The sequence below is a fragment of the Mus pahari genome, chromosome 8 (genome assembly GCF_900095145.1).
Source record: "Mus pahari chromosome 8, PAHARI_EIJ_v1.1, whole genome shotgun sequence".
In the NCBI taxonomy this organism is placed as follows: Eukaryota; Metazoa; Chordata; class Mammalia; order Rodentia; family Muridae; genus Mus; species Mus pahari.
In genome coordinates this window covers 8,327,473-8,349,680 of record NC_034597.1, presented here as the reverse complement: position 1 = coordinate 8,349,680, position 22,208 = coordinate 8,327,473, and the positions used below count along the sequence as shown (strand labels likewise).

The following is a 22,208-nucleotide window of genomic DNA, read 5'->3' as shown; positions in this document are numbered from 1 at the left end:
TGTGTGTGTGTGTGTGTGTGTGTGTATGTCTGTACTCCTCATTCATTTATGCAGTTGAATGCCTTGTTCTTTGAGGTAGAAGACTGATACATGCTTTCATAAAAGGCATCAAGGCATGGTAATCACAAGCTCCTGGGAGGCTCATTTGGGGACAGGGTATGTTCCATAGGGTTACATCAGGTGATTGGCTTCCCACCTCGTTCAGTTTTCTGGAGCAGAAGAGTATTATCTTACCTATAGTTACCATGACCAAAACAACATGGGAAGGAAAGGATTTATTTGTCTTACATTTTTACACCATAGTCCACCATTAAAGGAAGTCAGGAACCTGGAAGCAAAAGCTGATGCAGAGGCCATGGAAGGGCGCTGCTTATTGGCTTGCTCTTTATGGCTTGCTAAGCCTGCTTTCTTAAAGAACCCAGGACCACTAGCCTAAGGGTGTCCCTACCCACAATGGGTTGCTTCCCCCTTATCAGTTACTAAGAAAATGCCCCACAGGCTTGCCTGCTTACAGCCTCATCTTCTGCAGGCATTTTTTTTAATTGAAGTTTTCGCCTATTAGATGACTATAGGTTATTTCAAGTTGACATAAAACTATCCAGCACAAGTATGATACATCTTAAAATACTATTTAATTTCTCTTTGTTGTATGACATTTTGTGGTGAGACATGAACAAATGTCTTCTCACTCCAAGTAGGGAACTGATGACAGACCAAATTAACACTATGACCGAGCTCCAGCAGGGTGAGCCAGTGAGTTTTATTGGGGTCACTTACAGAAGCTGACTCAAAGGCAGCTGCATCACTAAAAACCAGCCAGCCATGAGCAACAATTCACAAGCTCTGGAGAGCAGGCCTGGAGAGCTACCTGGGAATGTTGGGGCATGCTGCATGACATGAAGGCAGCTCAATTGGTCAGTGAGTCTCTTCCAGATAGCCTGACTGGTCTTTGTCTGTGTAGTCCTTACTGCTCACTTTAGGGAGGGCGGGGCTTTGTGAATCTGCTTTCAGGGACTTCCTGGGAAGTTTTAGTTGTTTACTTCCTGAGTCTTCATAAGCATCATTTTAAAAACTTCAAAGTCTTAATAATGTTCCCTTTAGAGTAGAATGTCTCATCTGAACAGAATTTATTCTGTGAAGGCCCTGCTCACAAGAGAACACAGGGCAACCCCACAAAGCTGCAAGGTTAGAAGACATAAATCCAGTAACAACTTTCTGAACCTCAAGGTTAGAAGGCAAACTGGGACTCAAAACCCAGAAATAAGCAAGGCCAAGACTGGAAGGCAAACTCTGGGCATGAGCAGCAGCCTTTCTCCTTTCTTATTCTCTGCATTAGTTAATGGCTAATCTACAGACTGTGCGGCTCTCAGATAGAGCACAGTTTAAAATATTTTATCATTAATGTGACAGGGAGTTGGATAAAGAAAATGAAGCGTGATTATAAAATGCTAATTATCACTCTCAAGTGCATAGTGGGCACTTGTGAATATTTGCAGCATAATTTGCTTTATTTATTATTTCAGTTTGGTTATAAATGTTAATTCAATTGCAGATGGTATGTTGGCAATTTACAGGGCTATAAAATTATTTGGAAATCCTAATATTTTCTACCAAAATGTTGTGGATGAGCTAAATTAAAATGAGCCTGCTCCTTAGAGTTAAATACATTAATTGGCAAGTAGGCTGCAGGGATTCGCAGATGGAGCTGGCTATGTTCACTCCTTCCAGGAAAGAGGATGACATTTCTAATTCAAAGTGGAAGTTTTCTAGATGAGAAAGGATAGGAGGACAAGGTCTCATTCCCACCACAGCCATGAGAATGTGGCCAGATGTCACTCTTGATTGAGAGTTCTGAGACAAACTGGTGGCACGTTTGCCTGTATCCTACCAAGAGACTTGGGGAGTTGGCTACTGACAGTTGTCTGCAGTTTGCAATGCGCATACGCGCATACGCGCATGCGAGGGAGGGAGAGAGAGAGAGAGAGAGAGAGAGAGAGAGAGAGAGAGAGAGAGAGAGAGAGAGTACTCAAGGGGCAGGCCATCTGCATTTTCATGTTTTACACTAGGTTGTCAGACAAGGGATACAGAATGGATCTTGTCTCCCACCACATTTGATACAATCAAGAAGTTGGGTTATTTTTGTTGGTTTTGTTTTGGGTTTGTTTGTTTTGTTTACATTTTAAGTTCTTAAAATCATATTAAGGTATAATATGCATTAAAAAGTTATCTTCAACTCACACTTAAGTATAAACAAGGGTTTCCCAGGCTGGAGAGATGGCTCCATGCTTAAAAGTGAGTAATATTGTTCTGGAGGATGACAATTGGTTCTTAGCATCCATGTTGGGTGGCTACAACCACCTTTGGCTGTAGCTTCAAAGTATATAATACCCTCTGGTCTCCATGAAGCACCCACATACAGCCCTCCATCTCTTTCTGTCATACACACACACACACACACACACACACACACACACACACAGAGGCATGCATGCCCATCTATGTATGTTGTATGTGACTGTTCCCTCACCACAGAGTGAGGATTTAAAAAGGAGATTATAATTAAAAGCAAAGAAATCTGCCAGGACCCAGATTAGACTACCGCCATCATGTAGTGAATGAAATGGAAACTTCAGCCTGTTTTGGTTTTGTCTTCACCTCAATTATATATTTATGGGGCCATAAGAACTTGGGGTAAGAAGAATTTTTCTAGCAAACATCTTGTTTTCGAAAGCTGGACAATGGTAAATGTGAGTCCCAGCTTCCTTCTTTTGTGTTGTTAATAAGTAAAAGAAGTAATATGATATCCCTATTATATACATACCAAACATCCTCTTTGCCCCCAAAATAAAAATAAAAGTAAAACTTGTTTTCTTTTATTGTCAAATTAAAGGCATAAACTAAGCCATGTCCTTGCAATGTTCCACTTGCGTTCATAATTAGGAGCCCGCATGTAACAACCATGTCAGCAACATGCTCCCTTTGCTAACCCATTTGGGGAGATGTCATTCCTTCTAAGAAATACTGCGCTTAATTAATTCTTGCTCCTGGGAGGTCAACCTGGGGCACTTGTTATGGCTTTAATTGGTGGCATAAATCCTGAGACACAGGAGGAAAAGCAGCCTGAGCAGTCAGTGGTCTCTCACCTTTTGGGGAGTGTGCTGTGGTACCAGCCCATCATGGACAGTGACAGCTTCTAGGTCTGATGGCTTGAGGTCTTATCACACTGACATGAGGAGTAAAGGCTGATGCCCTATGAGAAAAAGGTTCAGCAGCAGGTACTGGTGTTCTACATTCAACAACGGGAGACGACCTACTACCATCTGACTGGGAAAAATGTGTTTCTGTGAACTCCAGGGCCTACATATTAAATTATGTTCATTATACAACCCATCTGGAGTCCCTGCCAAGCCAAAAACAATCATCTTGCGGGCATTAGCAAAAGGAAGCGAAATGTAATTTTTTTAATTGTATACTTTTCATTTCCATTTATTTTCCCCTTTATTGAAGAAACCAGATCATAAGGAAACGGTCATCCTCTCCCTTGCCCTCATTCCCTTCAGGGCACAGGCAGAAAAATCCCTGGCTGTGGCTTCTCACACATGGTGGCTTGAGGTGACATGAGGCTGTCTGACACAGAAGGCAATAGCTGGTTCGAGAGGTTGAAGCTCACGCTAGCTGGGACATGGATTTCAGAAGGAAAGAGGACACAATGGCTGGTGCCGGCTTTCTCTGAAGTGGGCTACCACAAATTACATTTGACAGAGTAGAAATGAAACTCATAAATATCACATAAGATGTAGCTTATTTTTGTGTCCTCTTATCAATGTCGGTTGGTTGGGTTTTGACTCAAGACAAAGTCTCTAGGATTTGAGACATTTATTACTCTCTACAGCTCTTTGCTTACCTGACTGACAAGCCCCCATAAAATGTATAAGATGATGTTCCTCCCATCCAGACCTGTGAAGATCTCAAACAATGGTCCAAGGAGGTATTATGAGGAGTTCAGGCTGGAACTGAGGGCGTAGCTGAGCACTATGCACAACGGTTTTATGGCAGAGGGAAGCCCCTACCCTTGTGGACCCCATTGAGTGCTTTCACCCCTGAGCTGCTGGAGGGCAGATGGCAGATGGGCTTATGCAGCAAACTCCATGGGCAGATATCTACTGGAGTCAAATGCAGTCCTGGATCTGATCTGGGGGAAACATTCTACATAGCAAATGGCATGCAGACCACTGCCTGGGCAGCATCTGGGCCTGCCTGCCACTCACCGGAAGCTTACCTGTGAAAACTCCTGGGCTGCTAGATTCCAAAGACTCACTTCAAATTCAGCAACAGTGAAGTAAGTGATTTGGGGCCACCCACAGACACATCCAGGGCACATTAGCCTTTCTTGGTGACAGTCTTAACAGATTTACAGTGAGTTGCCAGCTGTGAATCCTGAGTTCTATAATTGGCCCTGTTTCATCAGGTATCTTATGCAGGTTAGGAATTGTACTATGTGTGTGTGTTATTATATATGTGTGGCTATAATATAAATGTGCATGTATACCTACACACACATATTCAGTTGCTCTAAATCATTTTCCACTTGGTCAGGCACACCCACCCATGACTCATCTCTGATTATTGCTCTGTGACATGACTGAGTTTTGGAGGGAAGTGGAGGGGGGATTCTTGGTGAGGGCTTCTTGTTCACCCACAGGTGCTCTTTTGTGCCTAGATAGAATAGAGAGTATCGTGTCATTTGTTGAGCTAGTAGGGCCTGGGACTCATGGAACTTCTGCCCCTGACTTCTGAGTAACAGATTACAGCTGGGAGCCTTCCGGCTAGGTTTATGTCTTTTTCTATAAGGAGGCAGGCTGTCTTGCTCTTACTCATGAAGATGCAATGACAGCTTCATGGCAAACATACACAGCAGCTCTGGGCTTTTTCCTAATGGTGTATTGCAGTTATTTCCCCTAAATGGCTTATTTCAGCTCTTCCTGCCTCAGCCTCCTCCATTTCCACTTTCAAGAAAACAGACAAGTTACCGATGCAATTAAAAGTGAAAATGGTCCGCACCCCCTTGCCAGTTGTAAATGACCGCAGGATACACAAGATACAATAGGTTGTAGATAATTTACATCTGCACACTTTCGCAGTCTGTAAATGAGAACTCCTAAGGTGGAATCACCAGCAGGATACTCCTCCCTTCCCCCATTATGATAACAAGATGGGTGGACAGAATCCATGTTGGGGCATTTTGTGGAGCACTCTGCAGATAAAAATTAAAAATTAAAGGAAATGCTTTGAGCAAGCAAGCTCATAAAAGTCATTTTGAAATTTAAAATTACAAATTAGTTCAAGTCTCTTTCAGAAGGACTCCTGCACTTGGGTTTCTTTTTCCTGGAAAGGTGGAAAGCTACCTTTGATGTGACTCCCTGACACTGTCACAAGCTCTGTGATGCTGGCTGGGGTGTCCAGAAGCCATCTCTTGACCTTACCGCATTATCCTCAGGGGATATTGAAAACAATCAGGAATTGGGGTGAGATGCCAGGGCCCCCCAGAGCGCATCAAGGGCAACTCAGTGTACCTGCTTCTGTCTCCTGAGGAAGCACTTGTCCGACCTTCAGGGATCTGTCCACCTGCACAACTCCCATCAGCAGCAAGAGAATCGGTCCCTCCAAAGCCCTCAAACTGGAAACAGCGCTGCCTGTGTTCCAGCTGTGTTCAGACAACTGCATGGCCCTTTGCTAGTTCATAGAGTTCATTTGTGATTTATGGAGCCTAGCTCTTTTTTTCTGCACCTGCCTGTGAACATCTCCTAATTACCCATTGGAGAAAACTGGATAGAAATATCCTTGCTGAGATTGTGTGCGTTCCAAGGAAAAGGGCCAACCCCATCCAAAGAAATGTTTGGCCTTGTTTGATCTAAGGAAAATAATCCACAAACTCCACAATAGACATAAGGTTCAAATACCCTGGTGTGTTTAGATCTAGTATTCAAAAGAAACACACCCTTCCATGTTATCTCCTTTGCCCTTCTGGAAGCCATTAGAAGGATGAACATTGTTCCCTGGACCCATTATCTCTAGAGAGAAAAATTAGGGTGAGGACCCCAAAACTCCAGGTGAGCCTTCCTACCCAGGACCAGGGATACAGCATCTTTAGAACAGGATTTGACACTAGGGACTACTATCCTTTAATAAGCACCCCCTGGACCACAGGAAGCTCTCTGCAACCAGACTGCAGAGGGAATGCAGTTTTGATGTGGGCGATAGAGGAATGTTCAGCTTTTCACAAAAGATAGACGTTCCTCCTGTCTAAAGGCAGCAATTTTTGAAAATGAAGCTGAGCGTTTAAAAATAAGGGCTCTGTCAGGGAAAATAAAACAGCTCCCCCTACATCCATTAGGTGGCCTTTAATTGAAAGCTGGAGAGCAGTCTGAGTCATGGGCAGGTGCCTCTTTCACCGCCCACGGCCTCTGGTGTGGTGAGAGGCAGCCTCTGTAGCAGCAAGAATTGGACAGAACAGAGAGTAGAAAAACAGACTTAAAAATTAATTCTGTGTATTCTGCTAAATTGTCTCTTGCTAAAGTGGGATTCATACATGTAAATAGAAAGTCTTGGAAACAACAGTAGCTGCAAGAGTGTATCTTACATGTATCATGCATGTAAATAGAAAGTCTTGGAAACAACAGTAGCTGCAAGAATGTATCTTGCCCCGGCAGGTGCTTGGGTGGAGACTCTAATGTGCTAATTGCAGGCAAGTTCATTGTGTTTGAAAGAATTTTACCTTTGCATTGGGGACCTATTTGATCTCAAATCTTGGCCTTGTGCTAATATAATGTAGCAACTTTAATGGTAAAGATCAAGAAAGGGAAGCCTGTGGGTGAAATTCCAGCCCATCTCCTTGTTAATTTGATGGGAGAGAAGGGGAGTTGGAATAAATCACTAAATTAGCATTTCTGCCTGAATTTATGATATTGGAGCCTTGCTGCTGGAAATATCACTTCCCTTTCTTATTCAAAGAATGTTCTGGGGAAGGAAGTGGGGGAGGGGGCCAATCAGGGACTAGGTATAATGACACAACTATGGGAAGCTGCCATATAATGAGACTCGTGACTTTTTGTGCTAGCCTAAAAACAATTTAAAAAAAGAAAAAAAAAAAGAGTTTTGGTGGTTATTCATTCATTAGGTTTAGGTTTTTGCTGGTCTTGCTCTTCCTATAATAATGTTAGAGTTCCCAATGCTTTCTCCCCAAAGAGAGTGAAATACAGCCCTTCCTGCCAAGGTGAACTGTCTTGTACATACACAGGGCAGCATCCTGTTGTAAAAATTTCTAATAGGCTGTGTTGATGGCTGCAAACAGAATCATGGTTTCCTGAGGGCCTGCCTCTCCTCTCTCTTGGAGCATGAGTGTGCATAATGTACAGGATAAGGAGAAGAAGGACTTTGACTGTGGAGTCAACAGAGCACAAAGATGCAGTGTAGAGAGACTGTCCTGGGTGAGAAGCGTCACTGTCCAACGCCACTGGAAGCGTCAGCCGCTGGAGACAGGAAATGGTCACCTCGCACTGACCACTTCCGGCTTTGGGGCTGTGACTTGGGATGACATCTTCTCTTATCAGACTGTCATCTGGTGTCAACCTAGCTTTTCCACACAAGGACGGGTTCTGTTTTGGAAACTTGGTCTCAGGAAGTATATTCTAGATAACTGTGATGAGATTTCGATCCCTCAGCTCTCTCAGAGAAGTGTCTGCTAGAGCAAGCTGAGGTCTCTCTCCCTGTTATTTTCCAGTTGCTAGGTTTTTGAAGGGACAAATGTGAGTGTCTACGTTGCCTCCCTTTCCTGGCCTTTATACCACATTGAACTTTGTTCCTTTCTTCTTCACCATTAGCATGGAACCATGTATAAAGTCACTGGGAAAAATTCTACCAGGAGGACTCCAAACTGGCCTTGAAAATTCAACCCACTTGAGATGAGAGAAAAAGGCCCATCAAATTGTGGATTGTCATTTTTTTCTCTACTAATTTAGGTCTTTAATGCCCTAAAACATTGTAGATCCATCATTATTATTAGTATCTGTGAAAGGGCTTTGATTTACGTGCTGTGTGGGGTTACCATGGCAATGTTAGGTATCATCCGGAGTGTTATGACAGAGCAGAGTCCTGCCTGTTTCCATGGTGAATACTGAACACCAGACATACAGACTTTAAGATTCATGCTCTTTGGCAAAGCGTTTTAGAGTGTATTGAAGTGCATTTTGACTTTGATTCCTTCTGCTAACATTCTTCCCCTCCTTCCCAGTGCAGATGAAAATCTGTAATTTAAGTGCGGATGATCTTTATGACCGATGCTCAGAGCAATGGGGCCACTCACTCCTGAACTTTGGCTAAGGAGCTAGTCTGGTACATTTTCTCCATAAAATAACTGAGAAGTTAAAAGCTTCAAACTTGCTGGCTTCTTGCCCTGTTCTGTCCAGTGTAACCCTAACAATAAATTGGTAACTATGGAATATACTGTGGAAGGGCAGCAAAGAACCGACCCACATAATCTAGAAAGCAGATGTCTTTGATGGGTTTAAAGGAAATGGTCTCAAGCTAAGGAATGCTCTGGGAGTCCAGTTAATGCCTTCATATTTTAGAAGCCGATTTGCCCTCAGGGCTGTAGATTTTCTTCTGCATCTTCATACTCTCAAGATGCAATGGATGTACTCCCAGGTGTCATCTTTATGCATGTACCCCTCTACACTAGAAATCTTGGGATAATCCATTTGCTGTCCCAACCCTGTTTTCTTGACTTTCTTCTAGATTGTTCTGAATTTGGGTGGATCTCTAATATGGTCAGGGACACCCGGAGGTCATCAGTTAAGCTTCTGGGTCCTGCTGGAGTTTCACCTCATGATTTTAGTCTTGGCAAGAAAATTTTATGCAACTATGAAAAAGTTCTTAGTGTGCCTGCTCCTGCCCCTGCCCTGGCCTCCCAGAGTCCCCTAGGCAGGAAGTAAAGACCATAGTCAAATATCAAACAACCTCTCTAAGCTTTGCCTTTCTGGCTTTTGCTGAGGTAGTGAGATTTCTCAAAGGCATCTCGAGGGAGTCCAGGGGAGTCAATGACCATGGTGATTACTTAATTCTGACTGATCCATAGCCTCTCAACAGCCGTAAGGACAAGAAGAACCTGGAGACTCTCAGACTCCATGAGCTCAGAAAAGAGAAAGGGCCAGACTATACTGAAAGTGCTTGTTTCTCCAAAGACATTCTGTATCATGAACCTGTGTGGGTCCTGTAAGACCACATGTTCACAACTCATCCATTTAAAGGGCTATTTTAATTAGCAGGCCAGGGGTTTTGACTAGTCCCAAATTTAGAGGATTATTACCTGTCTACTAAAATAGGATTGTGATAACTAAGCTTTCATGAGGCTTCATCATTTATAACCATTACTTCACCCAGTGTCATATTTTGTGAGAAAAAAAATTTTTCACCGAAATTAAAATATTTGATCCAAGTGCGTCATTTCTTCTGACCATAGTTTTTTGTTTATTTGTCTTGTTTTGTTGTTTGATTGCTTTGTATGAATTACCCAGCAGCCTTTCTTCACGGGGTCCTGTTGCACTACAGTAAATTTCACTGCTAGCCTAGGCATTAGCTCTGTGCCCTTCTTGGGATGCTCAGCGTCTGTAAGTGTGGGCCTTGACCAAGGGCAGAGGCCATTTCTCGTAGCCAATCACAGGGAGTTTTAATTAACTGGGGATTAAAGGGACTGAGAGAAATGGCTCCTGGAACTAAGGGAGGCTGACCTCTCGGGGGCCTCCCCTGACAGAGTCCATGAAAACCCTGTTATGTGGTCTTCCAGAAAGATGAGTCTACATGTAGAAGCAGTGCTCTGTCTGAGTTGGCCATAGAGCTTTTGATTCACCTTATATTGCTGTTCATTTTTGTTGACTGAATTTCCATCCTGGGACCAAGTCCTGGTAGGGATTTATTTACTTATTTAAAAACAAAAGAAACAAACATTCTTCAGCCCCTCCCTCTGGGGCAGCTGGGCCTCCAGGCCCCAGGCAACTCCAACCTAACCCCAGCTGGCTGGCGTTGTGTCTTCTTTGCCTTAGATTCATGCCCACCACCTCGGAAGGAAACCCTCCATCATCACAGCAGCCACTGTGCTTCCTCTTTCCCTCCCTCTCATCCATTGTCTTTTCTGCTGGGTGGACAGGGTCTTCGCTTGTTTGCCCACCTCAAGCCTGCAAATAAAAACTTCACAGATGCTGTCACGAATGGGCTTCCAGTCACCGAGGGTGTTTCTGTTTGTTTAAGGCAACATGTTTCCTGGTCTTGCAACCTTGCTTCCCAGAGTGGCCTGGGAATTATTCCACAGGCTCCCAACCCCCCACACCCCCCCCTGCTGGTGGCAGGTATGGGAATATGAACTGTTGCCTGCTGTCCTCAGCAGCCTATGACCTGGGTGGTCACCCTACTACTCTTGGATTGAGATAGACCTGGAATCTTTCCCTTTTAATGTTGAGATAGAGCACATAAGGTTCCTGGATCTCTTTCCCTTTGAACTTCACATGGTACAGAAATTAATTTGGCCACAGCTCAGCTCAGTCATATGTTTGTTCTACCCCATTTCTGTTGCTGTGATAGAATATCATAGCAATAAAAAATAAAAAAATAAAAAAGAACTTAGGAGATAAAGGCTTTATTTCCAGTCATTTTCAAGTTACAGTTCATCATTTCAGGGAAGTCGAGACAGCTAGTCATATCACATCCATAGTCAAGAACAGGGAAATGATTGCATGTATATCTAGTCCTCAGCACATTCTCAATGCTTAGTTCAGGACTTCTTGGTAGGGAATGGTGTTACCCACAATGGCCTGAGTCTTCCCACATCAGTTATCAATCAAAACAACCCCCTACAGACATGCCTGATCTAGACAATCCCTCATCAAGACTCTCTTCCCAGGACAGTCTAGGGTGTATTGAATTATCAATTAAAACTTACCACACAGTGTCCCACACTGTTTTTTGAGTGACATTCTCCTGACATTTTTGTGACTAAAAATGATGCAAAAATGCTTTTCTGGAAAAAAAGGTCTTACTTAGTGCCTAACCTTAAGCCACTGTAATATATGCTACACATCTAAGCCTGATTAGACAGCTGGAAAGTTAGACATAGCCCACTGTCAGAATAGCACAGCGTAACTCCTCACAAGTAGCTGTGTGTAATAATTAAACTGAAGGGGCTGATAGCAACACTATCTCGGAGTAAGGATTTCTGGGCTATCCTCTTGCCCAGCAAAGGTCAGCTTAGGTATTATATGCTTGTAATGGTGCCCAGTTCCCAACAGCTAACAGTGATGATGATGATGATGATGATGATGATGATGATGATGATGATGATGATGATGAAACTGTTTGGTCGAGTCAAGAACTCCCAACTCCCTCTGCAGTTTTAGCTAGACATAATTCTGACCCTGGCCTCTTTTGCATAGAAGAGTACAGTGACTCCCTAGTCTGTACTTGGCATTCCTTCAAGACCTTTTGAAGTATGAACCCTGTCCCTTTTTCTGCTGTTTCCTATGCTTCTGTCATTCGCCCTGTGCGCCACTCAGTGCTGCTGACCCAGAGACCTGTAGGAAAACACAAGCTGCACACATTCTACCCCCTCCCTAGAGCCCAGGACCAATCATGAGTCTGCTCTAACTCATTTGAACTCCCATTGCTTTCATTTACTCAATGAAGATTTTATTACTACCTACTATGTGCTAAATACCACACCAATCTTTCATATGGCTTATTTCCATAATGTTCTTCCCACATTGCTTGTTTGTCTTGTAGCTGAGGTCAAGTGTAGTGTCTGACCACACTGCTCTGTGGTATCATTAACAGAGCTTCCTTGATATAATTTCTCATAGACTGTGTTAGTTTCTTTTCTCTTACTATGACAGACAAGAATAAGGAAGAAAGGGTTTGTTATGGTATATAGCTCCAGAGGGATTTAGTGGGGAGGACGTGGCTACAGGCAGGGAAGCCATGGCAGCAGAAGCAGGAGGATGCTGGTCACACTGCATATATGCTACAAAAAGCATGCAAAGAAGACCACATGGGCCAGGCTGTAAAACCCCAAGTCTCCCCCAGCGACATACTTCTTTCACCAAGGCTCCACTAACTAAAGGTTGCAGAACCCTTGCAAATAGCATCACCAAATGGGAGCCAAGTGTTTAAAAATACAAATGCATAGAAAACATCTTATAGTCAACCCACAGCTCAGACTGATGATGCCATGACAAAGCCTTGCCATCCACAGCAGTCAATCCAATTGACCTTAAATTAGTAATGAAGGAGTGGACAAGTGAGCACATGCTAATGGAACTGGAGGTGGGGTGGGGCTTGGCCCAGAAGAATGCAGAGACTGGCAGCACTGTTCTTTACAATTAGAGAATCATTATTTTAATCACAGTGTGTGTGTGGGGGGGAGGGAATTTTCCTATAAGGAACCTGTAAAGAATCAGGTTTTTCTAATAAAGAGAATGACCACTCGCCAATCTCTTGATCTCTGGCAGGCACTGTGTTGTGGCTGATGCTTATTCATCCAAGTGGGTAGGAACTTGCCCAGTCTTTCTTGCAGATGAAACTGAGGCCTTAGCCCAAGGCCACAGAGGCAGCTAAGTGGTAGGATCAGAATTAAAATCCACACAGGCCTGAATTAAAACCTAGCTCTCAATTTAAAATGTCAGTCTCTTTAGAAGATAATGAGTACTGTTACTGTTACACATGGCACTCTCCAGAAGCTACAAAGCCAGACAAGGCTGGTGAATTGGGAGGCTCTACAGCCATGGTTTGGAAGTATTAGAGGAGAGAAGGTGGCCCAACTTAGTTACATGACAAAATATGATGGGAGTGAGCTGGACCACTTCTTTCAGTGTACTTTATGAACAAGCAGGTTCAAGCTATTAATCTACTGAGGGAACTTGAAAATGTGGGTATTTAGGTACGGGAGGATATTTGCGTATCATTTGTTTTCAGATAGTTTGTTTACTGATTATAATAGGGAGTGAATCACAGCAATAATCTTTCATATCTCCCATGTGAGACAAAAATATTCTGAGCTGGTTGTGAGTGCTCCCGTTGTGGTTAATAAAGGAGCTACATGGCTCTAACACGAATCCCTGCTCTTCTCCTCCATAGGCAGAGATGCGGGCAAGATTTAATAGATATGGCATAAGAACAGTTGAGAACTCCACAGAAAGAAAGTACTAGAGTCTTGTTGAAAATGCTGGTATGCCTTCTTGATGCGGGAATAATTGCTCTTAGTGTTGCCAGCTTTGACAATTCAGACAACAGAATCCCCAGGCAGAAAAATCATGATTAATCAATAGACGCTCTAATTATCCACTAAAAGTGTTAAACAGTCAACAGAAGTCATGACTGGTTTTAAAATACTGGGAGAGACCAACAGAATCATAGTTGACACAAGTCAGGGTTCTCCGACAGAAATCTCCACTGACAAAGCTGATGGCCACTCATTGATCAGCAACTCTTTCCTTATTTCACAGAGAGAAACATTGTGATTCACCTTCTTAAGTTCAAACAATACCATCCTAAGGAACGCATTTAATGTTAACGGATATCTTAAATGAACTGAGGTATGAACCCAAAACTATCCTATAGACTCTGGTTATAACTTGAACATCATCAATCATTCAATCAACAATTATTTATTGAACATCTACTATGTGTCAAATTCTGACATAGCCCTAGCATACACTATCCTCCCAGGGATCAAATAGCCATTTTCTTGACATTCCCTCTCACCTCATCCAATTACCTGTCATCATTCCAGGAAGTTGCCATGGACACTGTGATGACACCAGTGTGTTTGCTGCAGTTACAGGAGCCAGCCTCGCTGCCAGTCCTTTGCCAATAGCATAAAGACATGGGTAACAGAAATGACGGTGGTCCTATTGCCCCATAAAGGAAAAATTATCATGTCTTTGGACTCTGTAGGCTTTGACTATGCCCACCATTGGCAATCCTCATGTTAGCCATGAAATTTTGAAAGCAGACAGTACTGTTGCTTAATACTTCAACTTTTCTTGAAAGATTGAAGCTTGCAAGAAGGAATACCAAAGCTGCTAGGAGAAGCAGCATCTTAGCATCTTTACGTATCTCAGTACAAAGGGCTTTGTTGGTGAGGCACTCATGGTAACTCCCTGGGATATCTGGGTAAAGTAAGGTTAGAAGTATGAGACTTGGGGTCAAAAAACTGCACTCTAAAGTCTCAGCCACTAGCCCTGGGTCACAACAAAAGGGTCCCAACTTCAAGACTGCCATAGATATCCACCTGAAGGCTTTCCCTATAGGCCATGTTATGACTCTGCGATGACCATAAATGCCACTAGAGTCCTTGCTGCCCTTTAAGCTTCTAGATAGTATAGAAAAGTTCCACTCCTGTTCATTCTGGTGGAAGTTGTCTCTCTCCTTGGTCTTCTGACACTACTACTTTCTTGGCCATCTTGGTTTTCACTGTCTGGTAAAGTGTTGAATTTATAACCCAGAATGGGCAGCTGGAGAAGACCAGAAGCCCACATCAATGTGTCCTCCAGTTCCTGACTGAGGATATGAGAGCTCAGCTGTACAAAGTTGTGACAAGCTTATGTCCCAGGGACAGTGAGGAGGCTCCTGGCAGGGTCTTGACTCCCAGGGCGGGGCATTCTCGCTGCTGGGCCTGCCCTCTCCTGACTTTGTCCCAGATACAAGCAGCTCTTCATCTTCTCATAGTCAGCCTTTTCGTCTGTGTTTACTATCAACTTGCTTCAAGAAATATTATAAGTGAACCTCTAAAGCCCATTTTTAATACCAAAGACCAATCGTATGAGGCCTTTGATTTTGAGTCAGACATATATGTGGCTTTAAGTCACAAGAAACATGAATTCCCTCAGAATTTCTCAAAAAAGAAAACTCTCATGAAATGCTGATATGCCCCTGATATTCACTCATATTCTCTCTCAGCAAGGAATGGGGGCAGCCCAGGGTTCTGCACCATCCATAAACTTACTATCAATGGGGCATGAGATTCCATCTGAACATTGGCTCACTGGGTTATGTTTATGGTGCTGGATTCCCAAGCAAGCCAGAGTTAAAACAATCCCATCTTGATGTTAAAGCATCATATAAAAAGCCATTAAATTGTCAGTGGCCTGGGGCTCTGTGACCCTCCTCATCCACACACAGTCCTGGACATGTGTCTCTAGCAGGGGTGAGGTTTATGTAGGATGGCAGTGAAGGAAAGCAAAGATGTGGGTGACACGAAACTCCATATGAATCACAGACAGTCTCTGTTTACCCAACACAGAGATCAAAATACCTCCCAGCGTGTATCATAGTCAGCAAGGGCTCTGCGTGCTGGAAATGGTTTCCTGAAACTGAGACGTGCTGACACCCAGCCAAAGTCTGATCTGGAAAACTAAGAAGTCGTATTTGGTTTCGGTCATTGTTTCTGAGCCATACTGATGGGTAATTAGTGATGGATAAAGTTCTCCAGTTCTCTCTTATTTCCCTTGAATATCATGGTGTTCTTTTTCTGTGCTCCCTAGCCTCTAAAACATTGCCAAACTGAATATTTGGGTTTTAATAAATGGAAAAGGCACCCGAGTTTGTGCCTCTTTTGTTCCTCACACACACAAAGACTATTGCCTCTACCGTGTTCTTCTTGGTCAAGGGATAATGATTTTTCCTTTAATGTTGAGTTGGTACCTCTGAGAACCAGAGGAGCCATGTAGTATTCTGAGAAAGGTGTCCTGCCACAAAAGTACACACTTCTCAGGTTCTAGGACACTGGTGACCTGTTGTTTTAGATTCTGATCATTCTTATAACACCGAAGGTAGAAAAATAAACCATGTTTTCTTGAAATAATGTGTGTGTAGGGGCTACTGACAGCCCATTAGTCTTAAACCAGATTCCTAGGCCCTTTAGACTTTTCAAATCCTAGGGCGCCTGTGTGAAAATCATGAGCAACATGTACTCCGTGAGCATTCTTGGCTCACAGTCAGTGATCATTGGTGGGAGTTAGTCAGGCTTCTGCCATGGTAATCAACTGCAGGCAAGGTTTTGCCCACACGAGAAGACTGTTCAGTATTTCCTGCTGTCGGGAGAATGGTTTGTAGAGTGGTTGTAAATCCCTCTGCAACTGGTTAGGTAGAGACCCACACTTTTAATACTCAGGGAAGCAATTCTCTGTCAGGCAAAAAGAAGAGAGTGAAGATAGCAGAAGAGCATTTACCACCTGCTACGCCCTCATGTTGATTTGAACAAGCAGCACTCCATTAACCACGGCTGCAGAGCTGTCTAAGAGGGGACAGAGAGGATGTAGGGCCCCTACTTTTGAACCTAAAATTTGCCCATTTCATGAGTGTTCGGCACAGTTTCAGGATATGTTGCTGAGTTTATCAAAGCGTTCTCGGGAAGTTAAAAACAATGGCAACACACTCAGCACACACATATATAAATAAAGTCAAATAAAAATTGTATTTAATTTATTAATGAGAAGACAATGCAAAGCTGGCTCAGAGGATGATATGAGAGAAATGCAAATAGGTAGTAGGTAAGTAGGTACTTAGCTAAGCTGGCATGGGTTCCAGCTCTGCCTGATGTTTTCCAAGCAAATCAACTTGATATCTGTTTCAGTGAGACACTAGCAGCCATCTCTAGCTTTGACTAGAAGAGTCTTTGGGGCTAAGGAGGTGAGAAGACCGTGTCCCAGCCCCTTGGAACTATATGCAGTTGTAAGCTGCCAGGTGTGAGTGCTGGGAACAGACCCTGTATCCTCTGCAAGAACAAAAGTTCTCTTAGCCACTGAACTGTTTCTCTAGACCTGGGGTTTGGGGTTTTAAGTTTAGTTTTTGCAGCCATTCCTCTATCAGCAGACCGAGTCCAGGGTGCATCCCAAGGTGGGCTCTGGTCTCTCATGAAGCTAGCTGTTTATCTGCTCATCTTCTTGCTTGCAGGGCTTTTTCCGCCGAAGTATTCAGAAGAACATGATCTACACTTGCCATCGAGATAAGAACTGCGTTATTAACAAGGTCACTAGAAATCGATGCCAGTACTGCCGCCTGCAGAAGTGCTTTGAAGTGGGCATGTCCAAAGAGTGTGAGTGGAATTGCTGTTTACTTATTTCTACATATATGTGCTCAGGTTCTAAGACTCAGTCATCAAAAGTGTTAACATAGGACATTCAGATGTGACAGGAGTGGCATGCCGCCATGGCCAGGTATAAAAAAAGATGACATGATGAAAGAGCCATAAAGATTCTGAAAAGCTTGTGTGGTTGTTGGTGAAATCCAAGTCATAGTGTTGAGACTATAAATTCCAGAATGGTTCTTTACTTAGTGGGGCTCCCTAGATGACAGACAGTGAGGCCATGGCTCCTCTGTATCCTCATCGTGGCAGTGGGCATACTGTAGCATGGGGATCAAGGAGACAAAAAGCCATGACACTTGCAGAAGTACAGATTGCCTATTTGTAGGTGGGAGGCATGGTGCACACTTGTTTTAGAAGGATCATTTGGGCACTGGGCACACTGGAATTTTTCTCAAGTTGAATTCTTTTTTCTCTTCTAAACTATTCCTTCCCAACAAAAATGGGAATGACAAAAATACTTAAATGAGTTAACAGTTGTCTATTGGGCCATAAACATCTGACACTAGGGAGTTGACTGTAGCTGCATTAGTGTAGATGGATGTTTTAGATACAGATTTTTTTCACTGTTTACATTTTCTCCTTGATGCTTCTACATAGAAAAGAATGTGATGGCAAACCGTTCAGCCATCAGGCCTAAAGCAACATCGGGATGAGTTCTAGGTGAATGACCCAGACAGCAGCCCTAAGATATCTCAGAGATGTGTCCCAGTTGAGACATGGAAGGCACTGCTACTTCTCCTTCATTCCACCCCTCAGGGGATGTTGAAGGCTCATTGCAGATGCGTCACTAGGCAAGGTGCTACCAAGGGAACCTAGAGATGTCTTTGTCCATCAAGAGCATAGGGCAAGAAGTCACATCACATTCATGATTTTACTGTGCATTAGAAGAGCTGTGCTGTGAACCAAGGACTTTTTTTCGTAGCCTTAGGAAGGAGCCTGGACTAAAGAAATGGAGCCCTACAGCTAGTGACACTGCTCCAGTGGTGCCTGGCTTCTTCTGCTACCAAGCAGCCCAGGGACTGTGATAGCTGTTTCTCTGAAGACACACATACACTTCTTAGCACTGTTTCCTGTAACTTTCCCTGGCCTCATTGCTTGGGTTTCTACTCTTCAGGAATAGGATTAACATGGTTAATATTAGGCTGTCCATTTCAACCACAGTACTCAGTTCACTAAATGTACCTAGGCCAGTCTCAAGAAAGAGAATGCAGAACTCATCCTTAGAAACTGTTGGGACAGATGTGCTCTCCTTCCCAAAGCATGTGAACAGAAAGCAAGCAAGCACAATGCTGAGTCATCTACAGGACAAGGCAGACCTTCTAATGGAAAAGCAGGTGACCAATGATCAAAAACAAGCTTTAACAGCAGCCCTGGACTGCAGGGCCAGCCAATGCTATGGTTTCTGCCTCCACAGCATTCAATTATGTTTACCAAGAGAGACCCATTATGGACTTTGGACCTAAAGTCCTGTTCATACATAGAGACCCCAGGAGAAAGCCCAGGCTAGGCAGCCAGTCAGAGAGGTTGTGTGCAGGCCATTCCCTCTGGGAAGCTCTATTTGTACAGGAAAGATCACGTGGCCACTTATTATTCAGCTCCTTGATCTCTCCAAATGGAGTGAGTGACTAGTGAGCAAGAACTGGGGAGCTGGGAAGCTGATGTTCAATTATCTTAGGACCGACCTTTCTCCCCTGCCGAGAAAGGCCTGCTGACCTGAAATGACCGTGATATTTACGTAAGTGCTACCAGAGGAGTCACCTGATGTTCTGGATTTTTGGTTTGACACCCATGCCATGACATTTACATGGGTGACACTTGGCAGATCACTGGATGCTCCTATTCTGATCCTGTCAATATGGAGGTCATATGTATTTTTGTGGGACAACTTCAACTCAGACTAAGGTTATAAATGAGTAAGTCAGATGTGAACTAAGAGAAAAATCAGTAGTTTGTATTTATTTTGTGTGGGTAGAGACCCATTTCCTGCTTATATTACTTAAAACCCATATCCTGTTTCTCTGTCAAAATTGGCAGCTTAATTGGTAATTAAAAAATAATAATAATGTTTACACACACAGGAAAATCCCAGCTTCAAATCTCAAGGAACTTATCACCTTAATTAGATTTAAAAATATAGAAATGGGAAGAAAATGGGATCGTTATGTCCAACTACACAAAAATAAATGTTTTTCTTAGAAGGAAATTGGAGGGGAAATAAGTACTTGAAATACAGAAATTAGTCTAATAGAGTATTTTTAAAGCTGAAACAAAAGGAAGCAGACAAATATGAGAATTGTAACCAATTACCCCACACCATAATAATGGAGAGGAGCCTGGAGTAATAGACACTTCTAGAATGTTAGAACTGAAAAAGTATCGTAGAGATTGGTTTCACTTGCTTGACACGTAAGCACATCAACTCAGAAAGGCGAACAGCTCATGCCCGCAATCTCTTCCTATGCAAGAAGAACCACATCTCCATCTCAAGCATAGCTCTTCTTCTCACACATTTTTTTCAACATTCATACTCCTGCTCAGTCCCAGCCATGGAACTTATCGATTTGTTAGAGTCACTGGGCAAGATGCTACCCAGGGATCCTAGACGTGCCTGAGATATGTACAGTCATTGCATCCATAATTCTGAGATGCAGAAGCTGTTATGAACCAAGAGGTCTTGGATATGGTATGTACAAAATAGAGTCCTGGGAGACACCTGGCAGAGAAGAGAGCCCTTGACTGAAAGTGACAGAAACTCAGAGTAGCTTAGCTGAAAATCAGCATATATCACAGAAAATCCATGTGAGTTATACCCTAAAGGGCTTGTGTGCCCTTATCATCATCAATACTGTGTGATGAAGATAACTGTGTGCTGCTGTTCCCCTTCCTAGTTAGGAAGCTCTTTCCTGTGGCTGACAAAGATGGCCACAAGCAGCTCCAGGTTTATCTTCCCGGAGGAGAGGCAGGAGGGAGGGAGTAGTGAATGAGTGAGAGAGACAGATACAGAGACAGAGAGACAGAGAGACAGACCAGATCATGATCAAAGTCCAGGCTGTGGTCCTGTTGGTTTGATTTGTGTCATATACCCCTCTGTGAACACAGTTGTCTGTTGTCACTGGTGTATGTCTTATGCCAGTCCCTTCAGACTAAGACTGAGGTTTTATTTACCCAAATAAGAGACCCAAAGGCATGGAAAAGTATCCTTTAGCATATATTAAAAAAGATAGAAGTGTGTGACTCAGGAGAAAACCTCTGTCTAGTATGCCTGAGACACTGGTTTCATCCCCAAAACTGCCAAAAATACATGTGACATCATGTCTTCTGTAGACAGCAAATCCTGTAGTGCTGATCTCAGACTGCTGTCCTTCATTTCCTCTCTCTGATTATTTTTTCCTTTCCTTTCCTTTCCTTTCCTTTCCTTTCCTTTCCTTTCCTTTCCTTTCCTTTCCTTTCCTTTCCTTTCCTTTCCTTTATTTCCCTGTCCTTCTTTCTACCTCTCTTTGAGAATGGCTCCCATATAGCCCATATGCACCTTGAGCAAAGATGGTCTTAAGCTCAAGACCTCCCCACTGTGAGTGTTGACATACCCACTTCATTCTTTATGTTTGGTGGGGCCCAGATAAATGTAAGAATCATGTTACTGTGGTAGCTAACTCACAGGGTGTTTTTTACATGTCAGATATATACTTCACTCATATTCATGTACGTGCGCGTACACACACACACACACACACACACACACACACACACACACGTACGTACAGTTGTCATGGATGGCTCTTGAATGGAGGTCAGAGGACAAGTAGGAGTCACTTCTTTTCCTTTACCATGAAGGTAACAGAGATCAAACTCAAGTGGTCAGGCTTAGCATCTACCTCCTGAGCATCTCACTAGCCATGTAGAAGTGCTTTGATTATAAAGTCTGTATTCAAACTTAAATATATACTGCCTGCCATAAAAAAGCAGTTTTTAAAACTCTGAATTACTTTTTCTACTCTGTTTTCTTGCCAGTGGTTAATAAAACAACCAGCACCCTGCTTGCTCTATATTAGAGCTGAATTCTCTAGAATACAATACCATGTGAAAATTTGATTTTAAATGTGTAAAGGGATTTACTAGTAAAATGTACTTCTCTGCAGTCCACTGAAGCACTAGGGTTGTGTCTAAAGCCTGCTCATGGTAACTGGTGACGACGGGTCTTGTATTTTTGAGGCTTTGCAGGCTGAGTGAGGGCTTTTGCTGCTGTCTGACAGAGCATGGAATATTTGAGAGTGCTAATGGCGAGTGAGAACAATCAATTTTCTGCAGCCATTCCAAAAGTGCTGCAAAAATTGGAGACTCAGAGAAGGAGCCATGGAAGTAGAGGGACTCCAAGGCCATGCCCTAAATAAAAACAAGAAATACAGAAAACAACATACACACCAGGGCCATTGCCCATCCTCAGCACCGCTGTAAGAGCTGCAAGCCTGGGCTACTTAGCTATTTATATATAGTGATTTCTGGGCCAGCCTGGGACACTGTGTGAGATCCTGTCTCAGGAAAGACACATAGTGAGTGCAGGATGGTTGTAAGGAGCAGTAGGGTGGGCTTTAGGTATGGATAATCTGCTATGGTAGCAGATTCAGCATGACACTGCCCTTGCCATGACAGTGGAACAAGAAAGCCTGCTCACCAACTGGCTCATGCAGAACTTTAAGCCAAAGGTTTTATTTTTTAATGTCTGGATTTTTGAGAAGTTAAATTTTAGAAAATGTTTTTGGCTATATAGGCCATGGCATCTTAGACACTGTTTTGGCTTTGTCGAGATGACACAGTATAGTAAAAGGAACGCCAGCAAGGAATTCTGGTTATGGTCCACCTGGACCCACTTGCTGGACCCACAGCTACTCTGAGTGTCTGGCCCAGCACTGATCATCATGATCTGAGTCTGTCTCTCTGTGATATATGCAGCCACTCCATCACCTCTGCTATGAGCTTCCTCCCATGGACACTGGCTGCCACCATGCTGACCTGTGACTGGCCT

The 22,208-nt window shown here is 43.3% G+C and overlaps 1 protein-coding gene across 2 annotated transcripts in view; it reads left to right on the top strand.

The window, feature by feature from the left end:
- The window catches only part of Rarb (retinoic acid receptor beta), a 334,463-nt gene that overhangs the window by 243,721 nt on the left and 68,534 nt on the right, over positions 1-22,208 (top strand). For both annotated transcript variants that reach the window (XM_021202966.2, XM_021202968.1), the window contains one exon: positions 16,996-17,137. In XM_021202966.2, the coding sequence (XP_021058625.1) occupies positions 16,996-17,137 (142 nt within the window). The remainder of the gene's footprint in view (positions 1-16,995; positions 17,138-22,208) is intronic.